This window comes from Chlorocebus sabaeus, unplaced genomic scaffold (assembly GCF_047675955.1).
Source record: "Chlorocebus sabaeus isolate Y175 unplaced genomic scaffold, mChlSab1.0.hap1 unalloc_scaffold_612, whole genome shotgun sequence".
Lineage (NCBI taxonomy): Eukaryota > Metazoa > Chordata > Mammalia > Primates > Cercopithecidae > Chlorocebus > Chlorocebus sabaeus.
Window position 1 is genome coordinate 68,115 of NW_027327940.1, and position 27,843 is coordinate 95,957.

At 37.3% G+C, this 27,843-nt stretch overlaps 1 protein-coding gene across 1 annotated transcript in view; it reads left to right on the plus strand.

Annotated features, from left to right (window-relative positions):
* LOC119622828 (zona pellucida sperm-binding protein 3 receptor-like) overlaps window positions 1–26,841 on the plus strand; it is a 40,561-nt gene extending 13,720 nt beyond the window's left edge. The window contains exons 2-12 of the mRNA XM_073014302.1: window positions 377–558; window positions 1,503–1,682; window positions 8,742–8,838; window positions 12,998–13,083; window positions 13,254–13,448; window positions 14,987–15,169; window positions 16,520–16,720; window positions 20,149–20,349; window positions 23,186–23,353; window positions 24,360–24,535; window positions 25,082–26,841. Coding sequence (XP_072870403.1) covers window positions 377–558; window positions 1,503–1,682; window positions 8,742–8,838; window positions 12,998–13,083; window positions 13,254–13,448; window positions 14,987–15,169; window positions 16,520–16,720; window positions 20,149–20,349; window positions 23,186–23,353; window positions 24,360–24,535; window positions 25,082–25,330 — 1,918 coding nt within the window. The 3' untranslated portion in view covers window positions 25,331–26,841. The remainder of the gene's footprint in view (window positions 1–376; window positions 559–1,502; window positions 1,683–8,741; window positions 8,839–12,997; window positions 13,084–13,253; window positions 13,449–14,986; window positions 15,170–16,519; window positions 16,721–20,148; window positions 20,350–23,185; window positions 23,354–24,359; window positions 24,536–25,081) is intronic.
* Window positions 26,842–27,843: the final 1,002 nt, after the last annotated feature.

Genomic DNA, 27,843 nt, shown 5'->3' on the forward strand with positions numbered 1-27,843 from the left:
TCCTATCAGGAATTCCTTATCTTCTAAACAAACTGAAGTACTAATTACTATTTTCAAGAAACAACCTTTACCTTGTCACTACTGTGCCTTTACTCAATTTTTACTATTGCCATAAAATATCCCGCATTTAACACTCCAAATTTCACAGCAATATCTACTACCTCTGTACAGTCCACCCCAGGTCTCTGGAATTTACTGGTCTCCTGAATATGTTCCTGTCAGAAAATACAAGCTATCTTTTATTACAAACATTTAATGCCTTCTCTTCTACATTTGATTATAATCTCCTTGAAAACAGTTCCCATTTTATTCTTCGTAGTACTTTATGACAGGTAAGAATTCAATGACTGTTTATTAAGTTGAGTTCTTTCAGCAGAAAAACACTGAAGAGGCACCAGATCATGCAATCCCAGAAAGCTCCACTTGCACTCCTTGAGGGCTCCACCTTCGATAGAAAAGGAGAAATGGCAGCTTTGCTCTTCTCTAGGCTGTGGAAAGTCTCCAATTCAACTCTGTTCCAAATGATGCTGGTCACTGTTTTGTTGGCTACCGTTCTTGGTAAGTAGTGGAGAGACAGGCCAGACAACCAGTCTACAACTGAGTTCATCACACACCCTATTTTAAGAGGTGTCTAAGAGATCTTTAACATTATGGGATATATTTGACCATCTGGAATTTGGGAAACATACTATAAACTAAAAAAAGAAAATCTTGTTTTATAGATGCTCCTGAGGCTCCCTTTTAGAATTTTTCTCTCCAGGAAACTCTGAACAACTTAACATTGAAGCAATCATGACTTGTAATAAATTCGTATCATCTGCCAGCCTGGCCATGAACTCTCACTGCCTGTGTGGTTATTTAGAATGTAGGGGAGGTCGGTATAATTCTTCTGGGGCATTTGGAAGGTCACTCAGTACTTTGTTTAATTCTTGCCAGGGAAGTAGAATTAAGATTTTATTTTTCAAGGGTTTAATGATTCTCCACCTTGTGATGCTTTTGAAAAATATTTTTATTTTTTAACAGGCCATTTATTCTAAACCTAAAAGGTCCAAAAGGACACAAATGAAATGCCTCCTCATCCTTGACTGAGGCAACTAATCTTGCATAATGCTATTATTAGTAGAAAATACGTTTCTGCTAAGGCAGGAGGTAGAGTCACATGGCATAGCATAGCTGCCTATATTGTGAGCAGACAGATGTGGGCAATCTGATAGAATGATGAAAATCAAGTCTGTTCATTCACTTTCTAATAAATTCGCACTTATACAGTCAAAGACGGATGAAATTTTTCTGCCTTTACTCATTATCGTTGTCATTTTCATTACTCAACAAGCGTGTATTATTGATCACTTACTGCACTCATTAAGCAATGACATAATAGGAGTTACGATGAAAGAGGAAATCATGGTCTCTGCTCTAGAAAACTTGGTACTCAGATATCGAGACATTGTGTCCCAAGATATAGCTGTTGATGTTCCTTGCCATTTTTTTTGTGTGTGCAGGTGACTGTGGTCCTCCACCCAAGTTACCATTTGCTTCTCCAATAAATCCGTTGTATGATACTGAATTCAAAACTGGAACTACTCTGAAATACACCTGCCACCCTGGATATGGTAAAATCAATTCAAGTCGACTGATTTGTGATGCCAAAGGCTCATGGAACTATAGTATCTTTTGTGCAAGTAAGTATCAACATTTATTTTTCTCACCTTTACTTTTTTTCCCAGAAAGTTCTTTTAGGAACTTAATGAATTACTTAATTCATATGAAAATCTTTGATCAAAACAGTTCAAAATTAACATCACCTATAGTATTTGGAAGGAGTCAGTTGGGAATACACTTGGACATATTTTTCTAACAGTTAAAATATAGCATCTGCTTCCCTTTTCCTTCTGTTTCCCTGTGATGAAGGTCATATATTTTTGAGAGCATATATTTTTATGGACAACTGGTCAATAAACATATCTAGTATTATCACAGTGGTCTAACTAGCAAATTAAACCAAGTGAAATTTTTTTTTTCTCTTCTTAAAATGTGTCAGAAAAATGAGATATATGTTCACATTTATTTTTTTCTCAAAGCGTAGTCACTATCGGCATTAACCAACCACACCTAGCATTCCTACATATTTGCACCCACGCCTTCTTTAAAGCCATATTATTTATATGCTCTGGATCTATCATCAACAACCTTAATAATGAACAAGACAATCGGAAAATAGGAAGATTATTTAAAATAATACCCCTTACCTCAACTTCCCTAACCATCGGTAGTCTGGCACTCACAGGCATGACTTTTCTTACAGGCTTCTACTCCAAAGACCTTATTATCGAAACCGCAAACACGTCGTATACCAACGCCTGAGCCCTATCTATCACTCTGTTTGCCACCTCCCTAACAAGCGCCTACAGCACTCGAACCATCCTCCTCACCCTAACAGGACAATCCCGCTTCTCGACCCTAATTAATATCAACGAAAACATTCCCTCCTTACTAAACCCAATCAAACGCCTCACAACCGGCAGCCTGCTCGCAGGATTCCTCATCACCAATAGCATCTCTCCCACTTCACTCCCCCAAATAACAATATCACCCAACCTAAAACTCTCAGCCCTACACGTAACTGCTCTAGGATTCCTAGTAGCCCTAGACCTCACTCTTATAACCAATAAGCTTAAAATAAATATTCCACTCCACACATTCAAATTCTCCAATATATTAGGATTCTACCCCATTACAATTTACCGAACGCTTCCCTACCAAAACCTACTTATAAGTCAAAACCTAGCCTTCCTCTTACTAGATTCAATCTGATTAGAAAAATCTATACCCAAAACAATCTCACATACCCATATTACTACTTCAATCCTCACTGCCACTCAAAAAGGTATAATCAAATCCTATTATCTCTCTTTCCTCATTTCCCTTACCCTAACCTTATTTTTAATCACATAGTCTATTACCCCGAGCAATCTCAATTACAATATATACACCAACAAATAGTGTTCAACCAGTAACTACTACCAATCAGCGCCCATAGTCATATAAAGCACCTGCACCAGTAGAATCCTCCCGAATTAACTCCGGCCCCTCTCCCTCAAAAACCACTCAACTCCCTATATTATTAAAATTAATCACCACCAACAACCCATCAAAATCTAAAACTCATAAAACCAACCCCACCTCCATCGCCAACCCTACTAAAACACTCCCTAACACCTCAAACTCTGAACTCCATGCCTCAGGATACTCTTCAATAGCCATTGCCGTAGTGTAGCCAAAAACAACCATTATATCCCCCAAATAAATAAAAAACACTATTAAGCCCATGTAAGTCCCCCCATAATTCAGGATAATAACACAGCCAACCACACCACTAACAACGCCAAGCCCCCATAAATAGGAGAAGGCTTAGAAGAAAATATTACAAACCCCATAACCAATAGCACACTCAACAAGAATAAAATATATGTCATTGCTTCCACATGGACTCTAACCATGACTAATGATATGAAAAACCGTCGTTGTATTTCAACTATAAAAACACTAATGACTGCAACTCGCAAATCCAACCCACTTATAAAAATAATTAATCATTCCCTCATTGACCTACTCACTCTGTCCAATATTTCCGCATGATGAAACTTCGGCTCACTCCTTGCTACCTGTCTAATTCTACAAATCATCACAGGCTTATTCCTGGCAATACGCTACTCGCCAGACACCTCCTCCACCTTCTCCTCAGTTGCACACATTACCTGAGACGTAAATTACGGCTGAACCCTCCGTTATCTCCACGCTAACGGTGCCTTTGTATTCTTTATCGGCCTCTTCCTACATATCGGTCGAGGCCTATATTACGGCTCATTCCTCCTCCTAGAAACCTGAAATATCAGCATTATACTCCTACTTATAACTATAGCAACAGCCTTCATAGGCTACGTAATCCCATGGGGCCAAATATCATTCTGAGGTGCCACAGTAATCACAAACCTCCTGTCAGCCATCCCATACATTGGAACTGACATTGTCCAATGGGTCTGAGGCAGATATTCAATTGATAATCCCACCCTCACACGATTCTTTACCCTTCATTTTATCTTACCCTTCATTATTACAGCCCTTACAACCTTACATCTACTATTCCTTCACGAAACAGGATCAAATAATCCCTCCGGGATTTCCTCTCACTCGGACAAAATTACCTTTCACCCTTATTATACAATCAAAGATATCCTAGGCTTAATCCTCCTCTTCCTCGCCCTAATAATATTAGTACTATTTTCACCCGACCCTACTAAGTGACCCAGATAACTATTCTCCAGCGAATCCCCTAAACACTCCCCCCCAACACATCAAACCAGAATGATGCTTCCTATTTGCATACGCAATTCTAGGATCCATCCCTAACAAACTAGGAGGTGTATTAGCACTTCTACTATCAATCCTCATCTTTTCATTTATCCCCATACTTCACAAATCCAAACAACAAAGCATAACATTCTGCCTACTCAGTCAATTCCTATATTGATTCCTAATCACAATTCTACTGAACCTTACTTGAATTGGAGGCCAACCAGTAAACCACCCCTTCATTATTATCGGACAAATAGCATCCATAATATACTTTATCACAATCCGAACCCTTATACCACTTGCCTCCTTAACCGAAAACAATCTACTCAAATGAACCTGCCCTTGTAATACAAAGCTAATACGCCGGTCTTGTAAAGCGGATATGGAGACTTCTCCCCAGGACAACTCAGAGAGAAAGCACTTAACTTCACCATCAGCACCCAAAGCTAATATTCTAATTTAAACTACTCTCTGTATTCTATGGGGTGCATGTTTTAAGGACGACTTAAGTACTAACTTATTTTAGAACCTCCTATGTAATTCGTGCATTACTGCTAGCCAACACGAATATTACATAGTACTACAAATGCTTAACTGGACTTCGTACATATTTATGCACACTTACAAACTGTCCTTGCAAACATGCTTACAAGCAACAATCCTCATGACTTAGCCAACTGTAGAACATAACATCAACTACCAAAGATCAAGTTTTCCCCCAAGGATACCAACTAATACCAAAACTCAGTTATCGTACATAGTACATTACACCGTTCATCGAATATAGCACATATAAGTCAAATATATTCTCGTCACCACGGATACCCCCCTCAGTTAGTGGTTTCTTGTTCACCATCCTCCGTGAAATCAATATCCTGCACAAGAGTGCTACTCTCCTCGCTCCGGACCCATAACACGTGGGGGTAGCTATAGTGAGCTGTATCTGGCATCTGGTTCTTACCTCAGGGCCATAAGACTAAGATCGCCCACACGTTCCCCTTAAATAAGACATCTCGATGGCTCACGGGTCTATCACCCTATTAACCAGTCACGGGAGCTCTCCATGCATTTGGTATCTTTTATCTCGGGTGTGCGCGTGACCCCATCGCAGAAAGCTGGCCCCGCCACACCGTATGTCGCAGGATCTGTCTTTGATTCCTAGTACATACCATTATTGATCGCACCTACGTTCAATATTCCAGCCTCGCATAACTACCAATAAGGTGTTAATTTAATTCATGCTTGTTGGACATAACAATAACCAATCCTATAGTATATTCATCCTAAACTATAAAACCACAACAAATTTTTACCTTTGTTCTCAAATCCCCCCTCCCCATCTCTTGCTTTTCCCCTATAAATATACCTTTGCCAAACTCCAAAAACAAAAGCCACAATTCACCTAGCCAGAGCCTGCGTTCTCATCTTTTAGCTATGCACAATTTTAACTGCTACCCCTCAACTAACACAATCTCCATCTCATCCCACTACTTTCAACTTTAACTCCCTCTCTATTTTACCCCACCTACATACCTACCCACTACCAGACCCACACCCTTATTATCACAACCCTCAAAGACAGTACCTCACAACCATATATAATCCCCCAAAATTTAACAAAACCTGTTTATGTAGCTTAATCAACCTAAAGCAAGACTAATCAACCTAATCAACCTAAAGCAACCTGAAAATGCCTAGACGGATTCATACATCCCATAAACAGACAGGTTTGGTCCTGGCCTTTCTATTAACTCTTAGCAAGATTACACATGCAAGTATCCCCGCCCCAGTGAAAACACCCTCTAAATCACCACAATCAAAAGGAGTAAGTATCAAGCACATATAACGCAGCTCAAAACACTTTGCTCAGCCACACCCCCACGGGAAACAGCAGTGACAAACCTTTAGCAATAAACGAAAGTTTAACTAAGCTATGCTGCACCCACGGTTGGTTAATTTCGTGCCAGACACTGCGGCCATACGATTAACCCAAGCTGATAGAAACTGGCGTAGAGTGTTTTAGATCTATTTTAATAAAGCCAAACTCCATCTAAGTTGTAAAAAACACCAGCTGACGTAAAATAAACTACGAAAGCGGCTTTAAAGCTTCTGAATATACAATAGCTAAGATCCACACGGATTAGATACCCCACTATGCTTAGCCCTAAACCTCAATAGTTAGAACAACAAAACTACTCGCCAGAATACTACAAGCAACAGCTTGAAAATCAAAGGACTTGGCCGTGCTTCACATCCCTCTAGAGGAGCCTGTTCTATAATGGATAAACTCCGATTCACCTCACCACCTCTGGCCTAGTCTATATACCGCCATCCTCAGCAAACCCTAATAAAGGTTATAAAGTAAGCATAAGTGCCCCCGCAAAAACGTTAGGTCAAGGTGTAGCTTATGAGGTGGTAAGAAATGGGCGACATTTTCTACCCCAGAAAACCCCACAATAGCTCTTATGAAATCTAAGAGCCCAAGGAGGATTTAACAGTATATTAAGAGCAGAGTGCTTAATTGAATAAGGCCATAAAACACGCACACACTGCCCGTCACCCTCCTCAAATATATTTAAGGATCAACTTAACTAAACACCCCTCATATCTATATAGAGGAGATAAGTCGTAACACAGTAAGTGTACTGGAAAGTGCACTTGGATAAACCAAGGCATAGCTTAATATAAAGTATCCGGCTTACACCCTGAAGACCTCAATATAATTTGATTGCCTTGAGCTAACGCTAGTCGCAAACCCAATCAATACTAATACCAAATAACTTCTACTAAACCATTCACTCGTACAAAAGTATAGGCGATAGAAATTTTATCCTGATGCTATAGTCACAGTGCCATAAGGGAAAGATGAAAAAAGACCAACCAAGCACAAAACAGTAAGGACACACCCCTATACCTTCTGCATAATGAATTAACCAGAGACAACTTCGCAAAGAGAACTAGAGCCAAGTTCCTCGAAACCAGACGAGCTACCCAAAAACAGCTAAAAGAGCACACCCGTCTATGTGGTAAAATAGTGGGAAGATTTCTGGGTAGAGGGGGTGATAGCTGGTTATCCAAGATAGAATCTTGGTTCAACCTTAAGTTTACCTACAGAATCACTTAATTCCCTTGTAAACTTAACTGTTTGTCTAAAGAGGGACAGTTCTTTAGACACTAGAAAAAAACCTTGTATAGAGAGTAAAAAAAATCCAATTTCCATAGTTGGCCCAAAAGCAGCCATCAATTAAGAAAGCGTTCAAGCTCAACATCAAACACCTAAAAAATCCCAAACATACTACTGAACTCCTCGCATCACATTGGATTAATCTATTATTTCATAGAAGCAACAATGTTAGTATAAGTAACATGAAAATTTTCTCCACCACATAAGCCTACATCAGACAAGAATTTCACCGATACTTAACAGTCCAATATTTACAAACACAAACAAAACTAATACTACTCACACTGTTAACCCAACACAGGCATGCTTCCAAGGAAAAGTTTTAAAAAGTAAAAGGAACTCGACAAACTTAACCCCGCCTGTTTACCAAAACATCACCTCTAGCATTACCAGTAGTAGAGGCACCGCCTGCCAAGTGACACGTGTTTAACAGCCGCGGTACCCTGACCGTGCAAAGGTAGCATAATCACTTGTTGCTTAAATAGGGACTTGCAAGAATGGCACCACGAGGGTTCAACTGTCTCTTACTTTTAACCAGTGAAATTGACCTCCCCGTGAAGAGGCGGACATAAGATAATACGATAAGAAGACCCTATGGAGCTTTAATTTACTAATGCAATCTAAACCATACTAATCTGTGGACTTTAACTCACTACACCTGCATTAAAAATTTTGGCTGGGGTGACCTCGGAGCATAACTCAGCCTCCGAACAACCTATGCTAAGGCTACACTAGCCAAAGCAAATCAATGCCCACAATTGATCCAATAACTTGACCAAGGGAACAAGTTACCCTAGGGATAACAGTGCAATCCTATTTTAGAGTCCATATCGACAATAGGGTTTATGACCTCGATGTTGGATCAGAACATCCTAATGGTGCAGCAGCTATCAAGGGTTCGTTTGTTCAGTGATTAAAGTCCTACGTGATCTGAGTTCAGACCGGAGCAATCCAGGTCGGTTTCTATCTATTCTATATTTCTCCCTGTACGAAAGGATAAGAGAAATAGGGTCCACTTCATAAAGCGCCCTCTTTCCATAGAAAGAGAAAAAATGAGTCAGAATAAGAAATAAGCCTTGAAAAATATCTCTAGGTCTATCTGGAAGCAGGAGTTAAAGTTAGTGAATCAGACTTTTTTCCCCTAATGTTCTATTTTGTGAGTAATTGGAATCATGAGTCATTATTTTAATTTTCCTCCTAGAGAAACGATGCAGAAATCCAGAATTAATCAATGGGATAGTGGAAGTTAAGAAAGATCTTCTCCTTGGTTCAACCATACAATTCAGCTGCTCAGAGGGGTGAGTATAAGGCAACCTAGAAGCAATAATTTCCTTTTCATTTGATTTTTATAAGGCGTTAACGCATTTATATGTTTCAAAAATAAAAGTGGCATAAAAAGACATATATCAATAATTCTCACTTCCACCCCATCCTCATTCATCCCATTTCTCTCTACCCTCTGACAGAAAATGGCATTGATTAGTTTCAGATTTATCGCTTTAGTGTTTACTTCTATAAATACAAGTGAGTACAAGTATTTTTATCAACATTTTTCCCCCTTTATTGTAACAGAAGATATCTGACTGCATACATCGTTTTGAACCTTGCTTTTGTTTTTTTTAACTTACAACATTGCTATGGACTGAATTTTTTTGATATTCCCTCAAAATTCATATCTGAATCCCCAGTGTGATAGTATTTGGAGACGGGGCCTTTGGGAGATAATTAGGTCATGGGAGCGGAGTCCTCATGTGGGGATTAGTGTCCTCATAAAAAGACGTGAAAGCTCTCCCTCTCTCTCTCTCTCTCTTTCTCTGCCATGCGAGGACACAGCAGGAAGTCAAACCATCAACAAACGAGGAAGTGGGCCCTCACCAGAACCTAACTATGTTGGTACCCTGATCTCAGACTTCCTAGCTTCCAGCACTGTGAGAAATAGATTCCTGTTGTTTAAGCCATCCAGTCTATGGTATTTTGTTAAAGCAACCAGAAACATCTAAGACAAATATGTCCTAGAGATCTTTGACATTCATGCACCAAGTGTTTCCTCATTCTCTCTGTCTGTGTGTATATGTGTGTTTACAGTTGCATAGTTTTCTAACGCATGTATTGTAGCTTATCGTAGTTTATTTAATGATTCCTACTGATGGACTTTTGTGTGTTTCCAATCTTTTCCTGTTACATACAATGTCCTGATGCATACTTTGTATATATGTTATATTATATGTATTAATATAGAGAGATGTTTGTAGGACAAATTCCCAGAAGTGAGATTGTTGGATTAAAGAGAAGATGCTTTGAAATTTTGCTAAATATTGCCAAATTGCTCTTTATAAACTGTAATATTTTGTAATATAAACAAATGCCTATGTCTTTACCTCCGTGATTCACTATTTTATCAAACTTTTGAATTTTTGCCTATTAAAAAGAGAAAAAAACTCTGTATAGTATTTTTAAAGTTTTTTATTTTTTCAGACCTCTCAGGGATGAAAGACTTTTTATTTTGAGATAAGTATAGGTTCACATGCAAATGTTAAAAAAAAATACAGAAAGAATCCATATCTTTCTCTAGATGGCCTTCACATTGTCTTGGCATCATTTATTAACAGATCTACACCTAACCCATATGAGAGAACATCTTTTAAAAACACATGTTTAATTCTTCAGTGTATATTAGTCTTTTTTAGATGTCCTATTCAATGCTTTTAGTCTTTCTGTATATTCACACAACCAGGTCCTTTCTCTTGAATTTTTAGTGCGCAGTATCACTTAGAGGTATCCGCCTGACTGTTCTATTTTTATAGTTTTCCTATGTTTGCTTGTTTATATTTCTATATGAACTTTTAAATTGGTTGAGTTTCACTTTTAATTGATTGTATTAAGCTTTTAAATGAACTTTAAGAGTATAGACACTTTATGATGTTGCATCTTGCCAGCCAAGACTTCCCATTTGTCCTAGTCGTCTATGTGTGTGTGGCTGTGTGTGTGTGTTTCAGGACTGTTTTAAAGTTTTCCCCATTTACATTTTTCAATTCTTATGTTTAGTCTTTGCTATCTTATTTTATTTTTGTCTTATTTTTGAGATTGCAAACGGTGTCTTTTATTCCGTTATATCTCCTAACAATTTTTATTCATATATATGGAAACTACTTATTTCTATATATTAATCTCCTATCTCAGCTAATATCTTGAATTTCCTTATTACTTGTAATAGTCTATCAGTTGGTGATATGACTTGGATTTGTCCCCACCCAAATCTCATTTTGAATTGTAGCTCCCATAATTCCCACATGTGGTAGAAAGGACCCCATGGGAGATAACTGAATCATGGAGTGGGGGCGGTTTCCCCCATATTGTTCTCATGGTGATGATTAAGTCTCACGAAATCTGATGATTTTATAAGAGGTTTCCGCTTTCACTTAGCACTCATTCTTTCTTGCCTGTTGCCATGTAAGACATGCCTTTTCCCTTCCACCAAGATTTTGAGGCTTCCTCAGCCATGTGGAATTGTCAGTCCATTAAACCTCTTTTTCTTTATAAACTACCCAGGCTCAGGTATGTCTTCATCAGCAGTGTGAAAACAGACTAATACAGTTGGATTTTCTTGGGATTTCCAGATATGTAATTATGTAATCTGAAAATAATGATTCTGTTATTTTCTCTTTTCCAATATTTGTTTTTCTAATTCCTTTTTCTTATGTACTTATGCTAGCAATTACCTCAAATAAAAAATTGATACCAGTTATTGTTCTCTTATTCTTGACTCTAGCAGAAATGACTAGCAAGCATTTTCTTCCTAAATTTAGTGGAGCTGTATCTCCACTGATTCCCATTATATTGAACATTTTTGGCCAAAACTAATTGTTGATGATTTTTCAAATGCCATTTTAGTGACTATTAAGATGATGATTTATTTTTCTTAATAGATTTATTAATATCATGTATATATTAGTCTGCTCAGGCTGTCATAACAAAATACCAAAATCCCATGGACTGGGACAGTTCTGGAGTCTAGAAGTCTCAGAACAAGGTCCCGCAGGGTTTGGTTCCTGTTGAGGGCTCCCCGCCTGGGTTGCAGATGACTGGTTGTCCTCTCACTGTGTCCACACATGACCTTTCCCTGGTGTCAGCATGAGGGCACAGGGACTGCAAGTGGGAGATCTTTGTGGTGTTTTTTCTTATAAGGACTTTAATCTTATTGGATCAGGGCCCCACCTTCTGAACATTAATTACTTCCTTATGCAAATATAGCCACACAAAGGGATTAGGGCTTCCACATACAAATTTTGAGTAGGTACATTCAGTCTATAACAAGGTATTCTATATTAATATATTTCCTAATTTTGAAGAATCCTTTTATTCTTGAAATAAAACTGTACTATTTGGTCATTGTATAATTTTCTTTTAAAGTGTTCCTGCACTGTGTTTGATAATATTTTATTCAGGAGCTTATTATTGATATTCAGGGTAAATTTTTTTTTTTAAAGGCAAAAAGTCCTAGAAGAAAGACTGGGACTTGTCAAGAGCAAGAACAATGAGATGATAATCAGGAAATTAGGAACCTAAGAGTTCCTAAGGAACTCTCAGGTGTATGAGAGTAAACCAAGCTCTAGAAGCCAGAAGAAAGATTCAAATTAGAGGTCAGAGTACGAGTACACATCAGTAATGTGTCTTGCTCCTTTATTTAAAGGAAACTACATAACAAACTCGAGTGAACCACTTACTTGTTTTGAGCGGCCTGATGTATAGCTTGTTAGGGAGAGTGTAAGATTTAAGCCAAGTCCTCAGATTTTAGGTGTAAAGCTTGTTCTGTTCTATTTTTATTCATTGCGAATGGGTACCATGCGATACAAAGCAAAAACTTAAGTTGCTTAGACAAGCTAGAGCATTTTAAAATTGAACAAATAAACCCTTTGCTTGATATGAGAAAATGTAACTGCAAGCTGGCCTAAATGGTCATTAGTAATCAAGAAAGCATTATTTTTTCATTTCAAAATATTTAATAAAAATTTGTTTCTTTTTTTCTTTAACAGGAGGAAATTACAGTGTTTATTGGTGCAACATACATGTGGGAGAGCTTGGTGATGAGTAACTCAAAGGGGGTGATTCGAATTTGGGGCTTATATACCATTTTAGTAGGTGATGGGAGAAAGGCACTTATGGGAAGCAAATGACTCTTTAGAAAGATAAATACATTTTCAGGAGAACAAACAGGAGATAAGAAAGTTCGCAAAAATGCATATTTTTACAATTTTTATTTTAGGTTCGGGGTACATATGCAGGTTTGTTATATAGGCAAACTCATGTCGTGGGGATTTGGCGTGCAGATTATTACATCACACGTGTACTAAGCATCGTACTCAATATTTATTTTTTTCTGATTTGTCCAAAACCTCATAGATAATTTATGTCTAGAGCAAATGAATTCCACTAAAATCTTTGACCTACCTTTTTTAGGTTTTTCTTAATTGGCTCAACCACCAGTCGTTGTCAGATCCAAGGTAAAGGAGTTGACTGGAGTGATCCTCTCCCAGAATGTGTAAGTAAGTAAAACTTTTCTTTCTGACCTGACTACAAACCTAAACTACTTTAGGTAATAACACTATTGTGAAATTTCCCTGCTTCTTTTATCCTCCATTATAATTTGCATGAATTTTGGATTTAACACAATGCCTACCCTGAGTATTTCTTTCTCTTCACTCACTCACCTCAGTTGCCAAGTGCGAGCCCCCTCCAGACATCAGGAATGGGAAACACAGCGGTGGAGATCGAGAATTCTACACATATGCCTCCTCTGTCACTTACACCTGCAACCCCTACTTCTCACTCATAGGCAATGCCTCCATCTCCTGCACGGTGGAGAATAAAACAATAGGTGTCTGGAGCCCAAACCCTCCTATCTGTGAAAGTAAGTCAGAATGATAAGTTCTGCTTTGATCTCTTTTATTTGTTTAAAAGCAAAAGGAAGGCGTATTTATCAGGGAAGATGGAATGATTAAAAGAGAAACTAATCATTGCAATAATAGAGTCATTCATTTATTCAACTAAGCTTGTCGCATGCTGTATCAGTCAGAATAGCATAGGGTGTGCTGCAGTAGTAATCAACACCTAAATCTCAAGGCCTTTATATAGTAAATGTTTTTTTCAAGTTTCTTCTTAGTGCACTGCTAGCCTGGGAAACTCCCTAGGGCAGCTGTCACTTATATGGTAATCCAGATTGTTTAGATCTTTGACACCTCCATGTCAAAACTTCCACAATTAGTTCAGCGGGAGAAGAGAAAAAGGAAAGTCAGTCTCTGGCTCTTCAGTTCTTTGACCTGCAAGTGACACATATCACTTGTCATTACAGCCTTTTGGCCAGAACTAGTTCCTTGGTTCTGCATAATGCAGAGTAACTGCGAAACATTGTCTTTTGTTTATCTTACAATAACTGGAAATATGGGTGGACACTAATAATGTCAACCATGCATGCCTAAGGAGCAAACAAAACAACACCAACACCAGCAGGTAATAAAGGTAATACAAGACAATGAAAGAAAGTACTTTCCCTTGGCCTCTCTATGGAAGCCAGAAGAGATGTTTTGTCAATATCAGTAATGATTCAGCTTGCTGGTTTAGGACATTATTCTTTACTGCAATTAAAGTGCCTAAAACCATAGTATCACATATTGTTTTGACTCAGTACAGGACTCAGCCAATGCCGGGGCGAGAGAGAACATAATAGTGAAAAGACTGCAAGAAGTGGAAAAGGCAGGAGCTGAGGCTGGATAAGTTAGTAGGGGCCAGGTTATGAAAGTCTTGTGTGTCACTTTCAGGAGTCTGGAATGAAGGAAAGGGGAAGACATTAAAAGGACAATGTGAAGTGAGACAAAACATAACCGATAGGCACCTGTTGCAACCTTTCAGCCAGGAAATGAAGGTGGCTTCAACTGTAGCCATAGCAGTAAGCCTGGAGGGAAGTTGAGGAAGTATAGAGGAATTAAGGTGTCAGGATTGACAGGACGTGATGACTAACATGTGGGGTGAAGGCAGCTTGTTCTCTCCTTATGGTGGCGCACCACAGATTTCCCGATGCCCTGGCTGCCTCTGCATGACACCATATCATTACCATGGGTCACTGACCCCCAACCAAAATCATCCAGGAAATAAGGCCATTTAATGGAAGGATTTGGAGACATTGAGATTTGGACTTCAGGGTTTAGATATTGCTCATTGTTATCGATGAGAAAGCTGGAGGACTTTACATGACCAACATGATGGGACCTCATTTTGCTGAGGTTTCTGGCAACTTGAAGTATACAAATCTCCAAAATGTTTTCTTTGTTCAGTACCTATTAAATATATGCTTGTGTTAGACCCTCCTTGAAGCAATGCCAACAGTTACAGTCACATCTTTACTGCCATTTCTCTCTGATAACTCAGATGTCTTTTTGTATGCTTCTTTAGAAATTGTCTGTCGACGACCACAGATTCCAAAGGCAATCTTTGTTTCTGGATTTGGACCCCTCTATACTTACAAAGACTCTATTGTGGTTAACTGTGAGGAAGGTTATAGCCTCCAAGGCAGCAGTTTAATCTATTGTGAAGCGAATAATGAGTGGTATCCTTCTGTTCCCTCTTGCGTATCCAGTGAGTATGGACTACGATGGAGTTCCAATATTTGGATCTAAAATTATCCTGATATATAGGTGTGGCATGCTCATAGGCACAAGCCAACTCGACTCCCAATAATCATTTTAAGATAAATTAATACTTTTCTTGTTAAAAGGAAGATTTTTTTTTTGTTAATGATATCTTAGTGCTATTGGAAGAATTTCATATATATCATATAGTCATGAGACCAACGACTTCATAGATATTGTAGACTTATATATTTGCTGTAAAAATTTTCCAGGAGACTATAGTAAAGTGTTTCAGTCTAACAAAATCAACATATTAAGATAATTTTTTGAACAATGGAAGTAAGATTCCTTTAAGGCAGTTCTTTTTTATAATTTGTATAGAAATGCTCTATGGGCCAATATTGGTCTTGAGATCCTGATGTTGTAAATACATACAGATCATTTATAACATTAATGATTTATTGCTAACATTTATTGAGCATTTTCTATGTGACAAACACTATTCTAAGTGCTTTACACCAATTAACTCATTCAATATTTGCAACTATTCTAAGAAGTTGCTATTTTTTATCCAATTTTAATGATGAGAAAACTGAAAAAGAAAGATTAAGTAACTGGCACTAGCTCACATAGCTAATTGGAGGTGGAAGCCACCACTACATTGTGGTTTATCTAGTCTCTTCTGCTATCACACGAACTTAGGTGCCATTCAAAATGTGTAGTGATGAAATTCAATAAATATACAGTTTGACAGACACATATCCTCTCCTTGATCCACACGGACCTTTAGCATATTGTTGAATAGGAAAAAAAAAAAAAAAATACAAGACGAAAGGCCCAACTGCAAAAGTTACATGGGGCTTGGTTTGAAGCCAAAGCATTAAGTTGCAGATGATAGGGTCATGATGTCAAGAAGAATCCCTCTTATTTTAATTCCCCATTAAGCAATGAGATTAGAAAGTCGGTCTCACCCTGGAGCAAATTTTTGTTGTGTCTTTCTAGTGATCCTAATGCTTCCTCTGAAGACCAACCATTCTAAAGTGCAGTGATGTGAAAGGAAAACTAAGCTCCTACAGAGTTGGCCCAGCACCTAGAAACTGTCCCCTTCCTGCACCATGGCATGCTTCTCCGTACAACCTCTCCAGTGGCACATGCATTTAGTAGACACATGCACTTAGTAGATGCTAGTCTATTGGGCAACGGTGCTGCCGAGTCTTTTTCTGAAATTCTCATTTAATCTTTACCATCTCATTTTTTGCTGAATGAGTATATGATATCACTATTTTGTGACAGGCTCCTGAGTCACTCTGCCATTCCCAGTAACACGTTTCTTTCACCCTTGTGCTTTCTTTATGAGTGGATGCTTGTACCGACCTACCGGACATTTCCTATGCTTCCTGGGAGAGAAATGACTACAACCTAAGTGGTCACGAAATATTTGAAATTGGAACTGAGTTGAAATATCTATGCAAACCTGGCTATAGACCTGTTTTAGATGAGCCTCTGACTGTGACTTGTCAGGAAAATTTGACATGGACATCTTCCAACGAGTGTGAGAGTAAGTAGACTTGAACTTCGTGTGGTGTGTATGTGTGTGTATCTTCTTTGCTATTGAAAGTGTTGAGCACAGTCCTTGAAATGTGCTGAGACTTGCTTCACTCCATAGCATACAGTTAATTTTTATAACTGTTCTGCGTGCACTTGAAAAGATGCATATTTTGCAGTTGTTGGGTGCAATGTTATATATACATCAATTAGATCTAATTTTAATAGTTTTGTTCAAATCTATTCCCGTATCTATATTTATTTCTTGTCTGCTTGTTCTCTCGGTTACTAAGAAAGTTTTGTTTGTCTTTTGTCTTTTCAGAGTTTTTATTTATTTGTTTGCTTGTTTGCTTGTTTTGAGACAGGGTCTTGCTGTCACCCAGGCTGGAATGCAGTGGCATGATCTCGGCTCGATGCAGCCTCAACTTTCCGGGCTCAAGCCATCCTACTGACTCAGTAGCTGGGTCTACAAATGTACACTACCACACCTGGCTCATTTTTGTATTTTTTGTAAAGATGGGGCTTTCCTGTGTTGTCCAGACTGCTCTCAAACTCCTGGACTCAAGAAATTCACTCACCTCGGCCTCCCAAAGTGCTGAGATTACTGGTGTGAGCCACCACACCTGGCCATCTTTTTTGTTTTTTCAAATCATTGTTTGCTTTGTGTATTTTGAGACTACATTGCTAGATGCATACAAATTTAGAATGATATATTTGCCTGATAAATTTCATTTTTATCATTATAAAATGACTCTATTACTATAACTATTTTATCTTTAAAATTCTACTTTTACATTAATATAATTCTGACAACTTTGAGTTAGTGTTTACACGGTTTATCTTCTTTTAGTCTTTTGTTTTTACAATTTCTGTAATTATATATATTTTTAAGTGTATCTTGGAAGCAAGATAGAGTTGGATATTTTAATCCTACTTGACAATTTTCATTATTTAATTAGAGCACTCGTCAGTTTACAGTTAGTGTAATTATTAATATATTTGAATTTATATCTAGTATCTATCTGCTACATACTTTTTTTGTTTTACATTCTTTTTTTCCATTCTTTGAGTTGATTTAAAATTTTTTTTTCCATTTTTTACCTGGTATTTACTTGGCATTTATTTACTTTTAGCTCTTTTTATGATGTTTACCCATAATTTACTACTTTTGCCTCTTCCCAGGCAATGAAAAGCCGTAGAAACCTTTAACTTGATTTATCCTGCCTGATTTAATATGATTTTATTTTTGTGCATTTCAATTATAAATGTGTCTTAAACTCTGCATTATTATCATTATTACTATTGCTATTATTATTTTAGTAAATCCAATTAGTTTAGATTTGTTCACATAATTACTATTTTATTCTCTTCTGATTCTTCAGTCATATCTATTGTCCCTTTCTTTTGCCTCATAAATACTCTTTAGTTTCCTTTAGTGAGAACCTGTTGACAATAAATTTCTCTCTTTGTTTTTCCTCAATGCACCATTATTTTGCCTTAATATTTGAAAATATATTTGCTGGATATAAAATTCTAGATTGGCAATTATTTTCCATGGCCATGTGAAAGATTTCATTCCATTGTCTTCTGCCTTTATTTGTTTCTGTCAAGAATTTTGCTATTAGTCGTACTGTTGATCATGTGAAGGTTATCTATTTTTTCTGATTGCTTTTAAGATGTTCTTGTCTTTATTTTTTGGCAGTTTTTGTCAGATATGCCTGGGTTGGTTTCTTTGTGTTTAGCTTGCTTGAGATTTAGAATATTTCTAGAATATGAGGTTTGATGCCTTTCATTGATTCTGGAAAAATTTTCAACTTCAAATACTTCAATATTACAAATAAGTATTTTCTTAGAGTACAATTTTAGCCCTATTTTCACTCTTCTACTGACACTTTGGCTACATTTATGTCAAGCTCTTATACTGAATCTTCTATATTTCCTGTGCTCTTATCGGTGTTTTTACTTTTTGTTTCTCAGTATTTTATTATGAATATAAATTATGTTCACTAATTCTTCCTTCATTGATGTATTATCGGATATTAATTATTAATTGAATTCTTAACTTTATTATTTTTTCAGTTTCAAGGTTCCCACTTGTAGTGGATTTGTAGTATTGATATTGATTTTTCTACCAAAATTCTCAATGTTGTATTTTATTTCCTTCTACATAACAAAACAAAGTGGCTTTTAAATCAATGTTTAGAACTTCATTTTCTGGATCCTCTCAGATCTGTTAGCATTGTCTCTTGCTTTCTTTGGCTTTTAATAACCTCGTCTGGTCTCCTGTTTGCTTGTGGCAGGTAGTAAGAGGCATTAAGGGCTTTGAATGACCCGAATCCAATCAGGGAATGTAATGATACAAGCCTGGGTTTCAGTACTTATTACAGATAGTTGGTCTATTTTTGGTTTGTTCTTACTTCAAGGTATAGTTCTAAAGATTCCCAAGAGCTGCGGGTCACCAGCAATCACACACATTGAGTTCTGATCAGCTTCTTAGCCACTCAGTTGTATTTTGGGGGAGGAGAATTATTGTGTATATTTATATAGTATTATATATGTAATATTATATATATTTCAACAGAGAAATATAGATATAATATTATATATTAGTATTTCTGTTGAAATACCAAGGAATATTATATATATATAGTGTTTGTGTGTGTGTGTGTGTGTGTATATATATATATCTACATTTCTGGCATACCTCGTTGGGTATCTTTCTTTCTCATTTAAAGAACGAAGACAATTAAGGTCTTAGCACCTGAATTCTTCACGGATTAACCGCCCCCTTCCCACTATGTTTTTCTACTTGTTATCAAAGAGAAGGTGAATCTAAATTGCTTAGCTCATCACTGCCAAAATCAACACTTCATTTTAAGGACTTCTAATGAAGAAACACAGTTGGAAGGAAATTAAGTAATAGCATTTCAACCAAACAATGTCAGAATTTGGAGAAGATATTTGGTCTAACTCTTCTCTCAACTTCTTTGTTTCTTTCTTTCTCTTTCTCTCTTTAAATTATGGCAAAAGCACTTAACATGAGATCTACCCTTTCAACAAGTTTTTCAGTATACAATATAGTACTGTTAGTTATAGGCACTATTTGTAGAGCAGATTTCTAGAACTTATTAATCTTGCACAACTGAAACTTTATACCTGTTGAACAAGTGGAGAGTTGTTTCCCCTCCCTTCTCCAGCCTCTCGCACCCACCGTTCTGCTCTCTGCTTCTATGAGTTTGTCTTCAGATATTAACATCTTCAATAAGGTGGAATCAGGTCTTCAGCCAAAGGTGTGTCCCCGTGATTGATTTACTAAACGTGAACATCATTTAAAAAATTTTTTTTAAATGTTTGTGGGTACATAGTAGGTGTACTTATTTATGGGGTACCTGAGATATTTTGATACAGACATGTAATGTTGAACATTTTTTAATCCATCAGAGGTATGTTGCCCAACACCAGATCTGGAGAATATCAGAATCATAAATGAAAGGAGGTATTTCACTGGTAGATGTGTCTATGCCTATGGAGACAATATTTCATATATGTGTGATGAAGGCTATTATCCTGTTTCTGTTGATGGGGAGAGTTCATGCCACACAGATGGCACATGGAAGCCTAAAATGCCAGCATGTGAACCAGGTAAGAATATTGAGATAACTTGTTGTAATTATTTCCTGGTTTCCCCAAATGATTCCACTTGGTTCCACAAAAGATCAAAGTACTTAAAACTAACTGAATTTGAGGTTGTTCCTCCAAGAAGCATTGTGCAAAGAGGATCACAGATACACACCACTAGCACCATGCAAGGCAGCTATAGAACAAAATATGTTGGAAGACAAACTTACAGGAGACATTTTCTCGTAAGAGAAAAAAGTAGAATTGATGAAGTCATTCAGTCTCATTTTGTCACTTTTCCTGCATGTATGCTGATGTTTTAGTAAAGAGGGACACTACCTCACAAAGCTCCATATTTATAAGTCAAGGCAGAAAACATGATTTACATATTGTGTAACAATGGAAGCTCCAGGTTGAAGAAGTGATCTGTTAGGGAGAGCCTTGAAGCCTAGTGGCTGACAGTGTCAGCCTTTTCTTTCCTTGCTTTGACTCAGACCTACTGAACCACCTCTCTGTTGAAATACCAAGGAGAAGAAATAAGCATCTAGATGATAAACATCTGTCTCTAATCAGGATAAGACATTGAAAATGTCATTATTATGGAAGTATCTTCATTATGAAAGACTCTTCACATCAACACGATGGTGATTACTCGGTACTATAGTTTGGGTTTCTCTAAAAGCAAAACTTGAGAAAAATGACTTGGGAGCCAGTAGTTTATTTTGGAGGTGATTCTAGGAGGTAGGAGCCAGGGTTGAGAGAGAGACAAGGGGAATAAGCAAAGGTTAGGGGCTCAATTCTTTGGGACCACAGAGAAGTGTAAGGAATGCCTTTCATAATTATCTGTCTGAAGGATGGGAGACTGGGACATTTATCCAATACTTTCTGTTGCTCATTGGATTAGGGTTGAAAGGGCAGTAACTGCTTCTGTAATTTAGTCAGTAACTGAGCCTCAATTGCAACTGTGCTCTTTCAGCTGCAAAAGAGGCTCCAAAGTAAGACTGACAGATTCACGTTGAATGCTTTCTGTAGAACATCATCAGCATAAGTCTGAGCTTGTGTAAAACTATATATTTCATCTGCAACTGTAGTCAGAAGTCCAAAGGGACATGGCATGGGTACAAAACATTTGTTACCATATATCCTTCGCATCACTCGATTTGTTTATGTTCCATTAATTAAACTCTATTAATCTTAAGTAATCTACTGCTAACAAGTGTTATATAAGGAAAGAACAGACATTGTGTATTGAAATAATCAAAGAAAGCTTCATGGAGAAGTAGGACTTGAGATAACAATTAGAGAAGGTAAGCAAATTCTAATAAGGAGGAGTCCCAGGAGGAAATGTTAATATCTAGAAGTGGAAATGTACATGACAAGTTTAGGGAAGGAGGAGTTGACTAGTTTGGTTAAACAGAAAAAGTGCTAGATAGGGCTGAGTGTGGATGCTCATGCCTGTAATCCCGGCACTTTGGGAAGCTGAGGTGTGCGGATCACCTGAGGTCAGGGATTCGAGACCAGCTTGGCCAACGTGGTGAAACCCCGTTTCTACTAAAAATACAAAAATTAGCTGGGTGTGGTGGCACACACTGGTAATCCCAGCTACTTGGGAGTCTGAGGCACGAGAACCGCTTTAACTCAGGAGGCAGAGGTTGCAGTGAGCTGAGATCATGCCACTTCACTCCCGCCTGGGTGGCAGAGTGAGACTCTATCTGAAAAGAAAAAACAAAAAGTGCTAGATGAATTTGAAGGATCTATGAAAAAGAAAGGCCAATAGAGGTATTTTTATTTTTTCAAATGTCCATGGTTTGTTAAAGGCGCTGATTATTTTATTTTTAGAAAATAGAGCATTTTGGGCCGGGCGCGGTGGCTCAATCCTGTAATCCCAGCACTTTGGGAGGCCGAGACGGGCGGATCACGAGGTCAGGAGATCGAGACCATCCTGGCTAACACGGTGAAACCCCGTCTCTACTAAAAATACAAAAAACTAGCCGGGCGAGGTGGCGGGCGCCTGTAGTCCCAGCTACTCCGGAGGCTGAGGCAGGAGAATGGCGTAAACCCGGGAGGCGGAGCTTGCAGTGAGCTGAGATCTGGCCACTGCACTCCAGTCCGGGCTACAGAGCAAGACTCCGTCTCAAAAAAAAAAAAAAAAAAAAAGAAAAAAAAGAAAAAGAAAATAGAGCATTTTAAAATCCCTGACACTTAGTTTTAATCTTAGGAGGCAAGCATCCTTCAACACAGGATTTCCTTTGACATTCTCAGGGCTCTAAATTTGTTGCAATTTTTCATACAAGAGTTCCTGAAACTTGAACGTTCCCTTCTAGTGTGACTACCCCAGCATTTCATATTACTTATGTCAACACTGAAATCATTGTTTAAATTGTAAAATATGCTAATTATGTTCTGATGGTGTTGTAGTTATGGATAAAATTGTTTGGGGATCCTGCAGTTATTCAGAGCCTTTACAACTATTCACAGATAAATATTTCCTTTACTTAGCCTGACTTCTATTGAGATTGATTTTCATTTAATATGACTCTCTGTGGTTGAATTCATGCTTTCATACCAAAGCTCATTTAACTTCCCTAAGCAGTGAAATATTTTAGTGATCATGTAAACAAAAATCAAGAAAGGTCCTATAAAATGGAGGATTCTCTCAACAAAAGAGTTGTTTTCATTCACATCAAGCTTTTCTCTAGGTTCTCAGGAGGAAAGCAGTATAAATGTTGAGTTGTGTCAAGTTACCTTATGGAAAAAGGATTTGGATGGGAACATTTGAATCTCCTACAGATCACTCAGATTTGGGGAGATTAATCTGAAACTATGAGTTCATGCTCTTCTGTCTCTCTCTTCATCCAAGTTTGCAGTTACCCTCCCAGTATTGCCCATGGACACTACAAGGAAGTTATTTTAATAACTCCTTATCCTGAGGCTACATACGAATGTGATGAAGGATATGTTTTGGCTGGATTTGCTACAATCTACTGCAAGTCTTTTCACTGGCAACATGCACCTCCTCAATGTAAAGGTAACTCCAAATCAACTCATAATCCATTGAAGAGAGAATTAGAAAATATTAATAGCAATGTTTCCTATTAATCAAAGGCAGCATAAATTTTGTCTTTATTTATTTATTCATACTATTTAAATTATGCCTGATACATTTTAAAAAGTAAATGACAGGTACATTGAAAGTGAACTTTTCTTCCTATTCCAGTCTTCCAAAATCATAGCTTGCCCTATGTTCAGAGAGAACCACTACTACAAGGTTCTTATGTATCTTTCCAGAATATGTTGAGACAATATCTTTTACCTGAGGATACCTTTGTGACTCTAGTTTTCATGAGAATCCTGAGTTAATTTCAACTACTCAAGAAAGAGAAATCTCAAGTGTTAATTCCCAAATTATGATGTGTTGGAAATCTCCACAAAAACTTCATGATGGTTACCATTTCCCCACGATCTTTACATTTCTACTTTTGATGACCTGATGGTGGTGCTGTTGGTAAACCTGCTGTAGAAACAAGACGAATCAAGTAAGGCTCTATCTCTTGATTGTGCTTGGAGCTTTCATCATTCTGCTAATAATTATCACTGGCTCCATTTAACCCAGGAAGATTATGAAGCAAGAACAATGGAAATAAAACATCAGGAATCACACAAATCAAGGCTGTGGGATGGAGCGATTGAGAGCACCAATTCTTACCACTTACAAGCTATTTAATACTGAGGAAATATTTAACTTTTCAGTTTCCTTGTTGGTAAAATTGTCGTAATAATAGTGTCTAACTCATAGATTGGTAGTGAGGATTAAATGAGATAAGTAAAAAATTTAGCACATAGACTGACATATAGTACTTGTTCAATAAATGCTAATAATTACTGTTATAATTATCATTAAAATAAAAGCATAGAACAACCTGCAGGACCAGAATATAATTATGAATACAATGTCTTATCCATTTTATTATCCAATACTGATATGATGACTTTTTTTTAGAAACAGTATGTTCAAAAATATGTTTCCATTACAGCTCTGTGTCTGAAACCAGAAATAGTGAATGGAAGGCTGTCTGTGGATAAGGATCAGTATGTTGAGCCTGAAAATGTCACTATCGAATGTGATTCTGGCTATGGTGTGATCGGTCCCAAAAGTATCACTTGCTCAGAGACGAGAACCTGGTACCCAGAAGTGCCCAGGTGTGAGTGGGTAAGTGGCACAATTCAAGGAAGTTCTGTGCTACCAATCACTAAAAATAGTGGCTTCTCCCAAGGTTCTGTCCCAGTTAGCAATGCAGAGATCTTACTTTTGTCGGGAAGCATAAGTAACTTACCACAATTAGCACTTCCAAACTTGCATGGTGATAAGCCTAGAGAGACACATTTTCCTGCTGTGTGTCTAGAGCCGAAATCTCTAGACTTGAGAGTCTGTTGATCCAGATGTCCTGACCCCTTGCTCTACATTATCTACAATAAAGGTTGTGCATTTGTTCCATTTCTGGTTGGTCCTCAGAACCATCCCTCAGTTGTCCTTGTGGATGTGCTTTGCATCTGCTTTGGAGCCCAGCATCTTTTTAGCTTCAACCTGCTTGGTTGCTGCTCAAGGACAGATCTGGGCTTGGCTTGCATGTGAACACTTGCTAGGATGCACTGTCGCTCCTGATTTCTTCTTTGTTCCTCAGGTCAGTCTCCCTTTTGCCAGTAATGACTCTCAAAATGTACTCCCATCCCCTACTCATTTCTTCATCACTTTTAGGAGGCACCTGAAGGTTGTGAGCAAGTGCTCACAGGCAGAAAACTCATGCAGTGTCTCCCAAGCCCAGAGGATGTGAAAGTGGCCCTGGAAGTGTCTAAGCTGTCTCTGGAGATTAAACAACTTGAAAAAGAGAGAGACAAATTGATGAACACCCATCAGAAATTTTCTGAAAAAGAGGAAATGAAGGACTTATTTTTCCCTTCAAATCAACATACAGAATCTTCATTCATCAATTCTACTCTTCCTTAAGCAACATCACTCTAATAAGTGTCTGGGCTGGAGAACTTTCTTACTACTGCTAGAGAAAATGTGTAATTATCGGTAATCTAGCCTTTTGTAGCTCAAATGTCTACTTTCCTGGACTTGAAGAGCTGGTTAATTAAATAATTATTTATCAAATATCAGTTTGTGTTGTCATCTTGGTCAATATGTCGCATAAATACGACACACTCCTGTACGCAAATCCACTGCCTAAAGTTTGTGTAATTAACTTTGCCTCACTTTTTTTGTACCTCAGAAAGAATGGAAGCCAGGGAATTCAAACCACGTTCATACTGTAATCTTTACCTGAATGCCTTTACTCTGAATCCCGCATGTGCCTACCCTTTACCTACAGAAAAGGATTTTCTGAGATACGTATGAGATACGAAACTCAAAGGATTTTCTGCAACATTACAGACAAAACCATTGTCTGTTTGATGGCCCCTGTCCATTAGTAACTCATCGCTTTACCCCTGCACAGAATTCCACTCTTCTCACTTTTAACAGCACTTTAAACAGATTGGGCTTGCATGTTGCTCAACTTTATAGAAATGGAATCATCCATTATGCATTCTTTCACACGCTACTTTTTTCCTTTAAATATTGTATTTGTGAGATTCATCCATGTTATACATAGTTGAGGTTCATTTATTTTCATTTCTATTTAGTATTCCACAAGTGTATGAATATATCACAATTAACTTATCTTGATGAACACTTGGGTTATGTTTAGTTTTTTGGCTATCATGAATAGTGCTACTACGAATAATTTTGTAAATGTCTTTTGCTGAACATTGACATTTTTTTCTCCGCATATACCTGAAGATGGGATTGCTGGCTTATAACATGTGTGCATGTGTTTGTTCAGTTTTCCAAAGCTGTTATACCAAACCACACTCCTGCAGAACATGGAATACTTGCTATTGTTAATGGTTCTTTTTTTTTTTTTTTTTTTTTTTGAGAAACTCTGTTGGGTATCACATTGTGCTTTAAATTTGTTGTTCCCCAGTGATTAGTGAGGCTGAATTACTTTTCATATGTTTGTTGACCATTTAGATATTCCTTTACCGCAAACTGCTAGTTCAAGTCATTTACTCATTTTTCTATTGGATGATTTACCTAGCTCTAATTTAGTTGTAGGAGTTTTTAATATACTCTGGACAAAAGTCCTTTGTGAGATATGTGTTGCAAGTATCTTTTTCCTGATCTATGGCCTGCCTTTTTTTACTTTCATAAAGTTTTCCTAAAGTGTGTTGTATACACATAAATTCCTAATTTTAATGTAGTATAGTATATCAAGTGCTTCCCTTTTGATTAGCATTTTGTATCCCATTTAAGAAATCTATGCCTACCCTCAAATCTTTGCCCATGTTTTCTTTTAAGATATTTTAAATTTTACTTTCACACTTAGAACTATGATCCACCCATAACTGCTATGATGTAAGGTAAAGGACCAAGATTCATTTTTTTCCGTATGGATATACAATTAATCTGGTATACTTTATTTTTAAAAAACCCATCCTTTCTCCCACTGCTCTGTAGTGTCACTTTGTCATAAGCCAATTAGCTATGCATATTTGGAATTTGTTCTTACTCACAGTTGTTAACCCTTGGTCTATTTGACTATCTTACACCAACACCACAATGTCTTCTTTACTACAGCTTCATAATGAGCCTTGCTATCTGGCAATGTGGGTCCTTCTCCTATTACTCCTCCACCTCCTCTTTAGATTATATTGACAATTCTGCTCCTTTACACTTAAACGAATTTTAAAATCAGCTTGTAAATTTTCACCAAAATTCTTTTGAAATTTTTATTAGAATGCATTTTATCTATGTATGAATTTGGGAGGAATTTATATCTATACAACATTGTGCCTTCTAATCCATAAATATGGTATTTTCCTACATTTATTTATATCTATTTATCTCTAGCTTTCAGTAAAGAGTTCTTATACATCTCTCATTGAACTTCCCGCTGGTATTTTAAATTGTATGTTTATAAAAACATCTTTTCATATAATTTTTGGATAGTAGATAGTTGTTTTCAATCGTTGATATTTTATTTCATAATTAGCCAATTCTAATTAATTTTTGATATATGTCTTTGGCTTTTTAAAGTTCCTAATTATGTCACCTGTGAGAAATAACAGTTTGCCTTCCTTCCAACTCCTACCATTTATCTATCTGTCTGTCTGTCTATCTATCTATCTATCTATCTATCTATCTATCTATCTATCTATCTGTTTACCTATCTTTCTATCTATCTCTCTATCTGCCTGCCTGCCTATCTATTTACTCAACTAACATTATATTCCCATGAATGGGACCTGCAATTCAATGTACTATGGAAAAAATTGTTCACATCTTCTTATTGGTCTCAAGAGAAAAACTTTTAATGGCTCACTATTATGTAGTATGTCTATTGCATACCACCCTGAACATGCTTGGTCTTGTCTGATTGAGAAAGTTTCTTTTCATTCCTAATTTTCTAAGAGGTT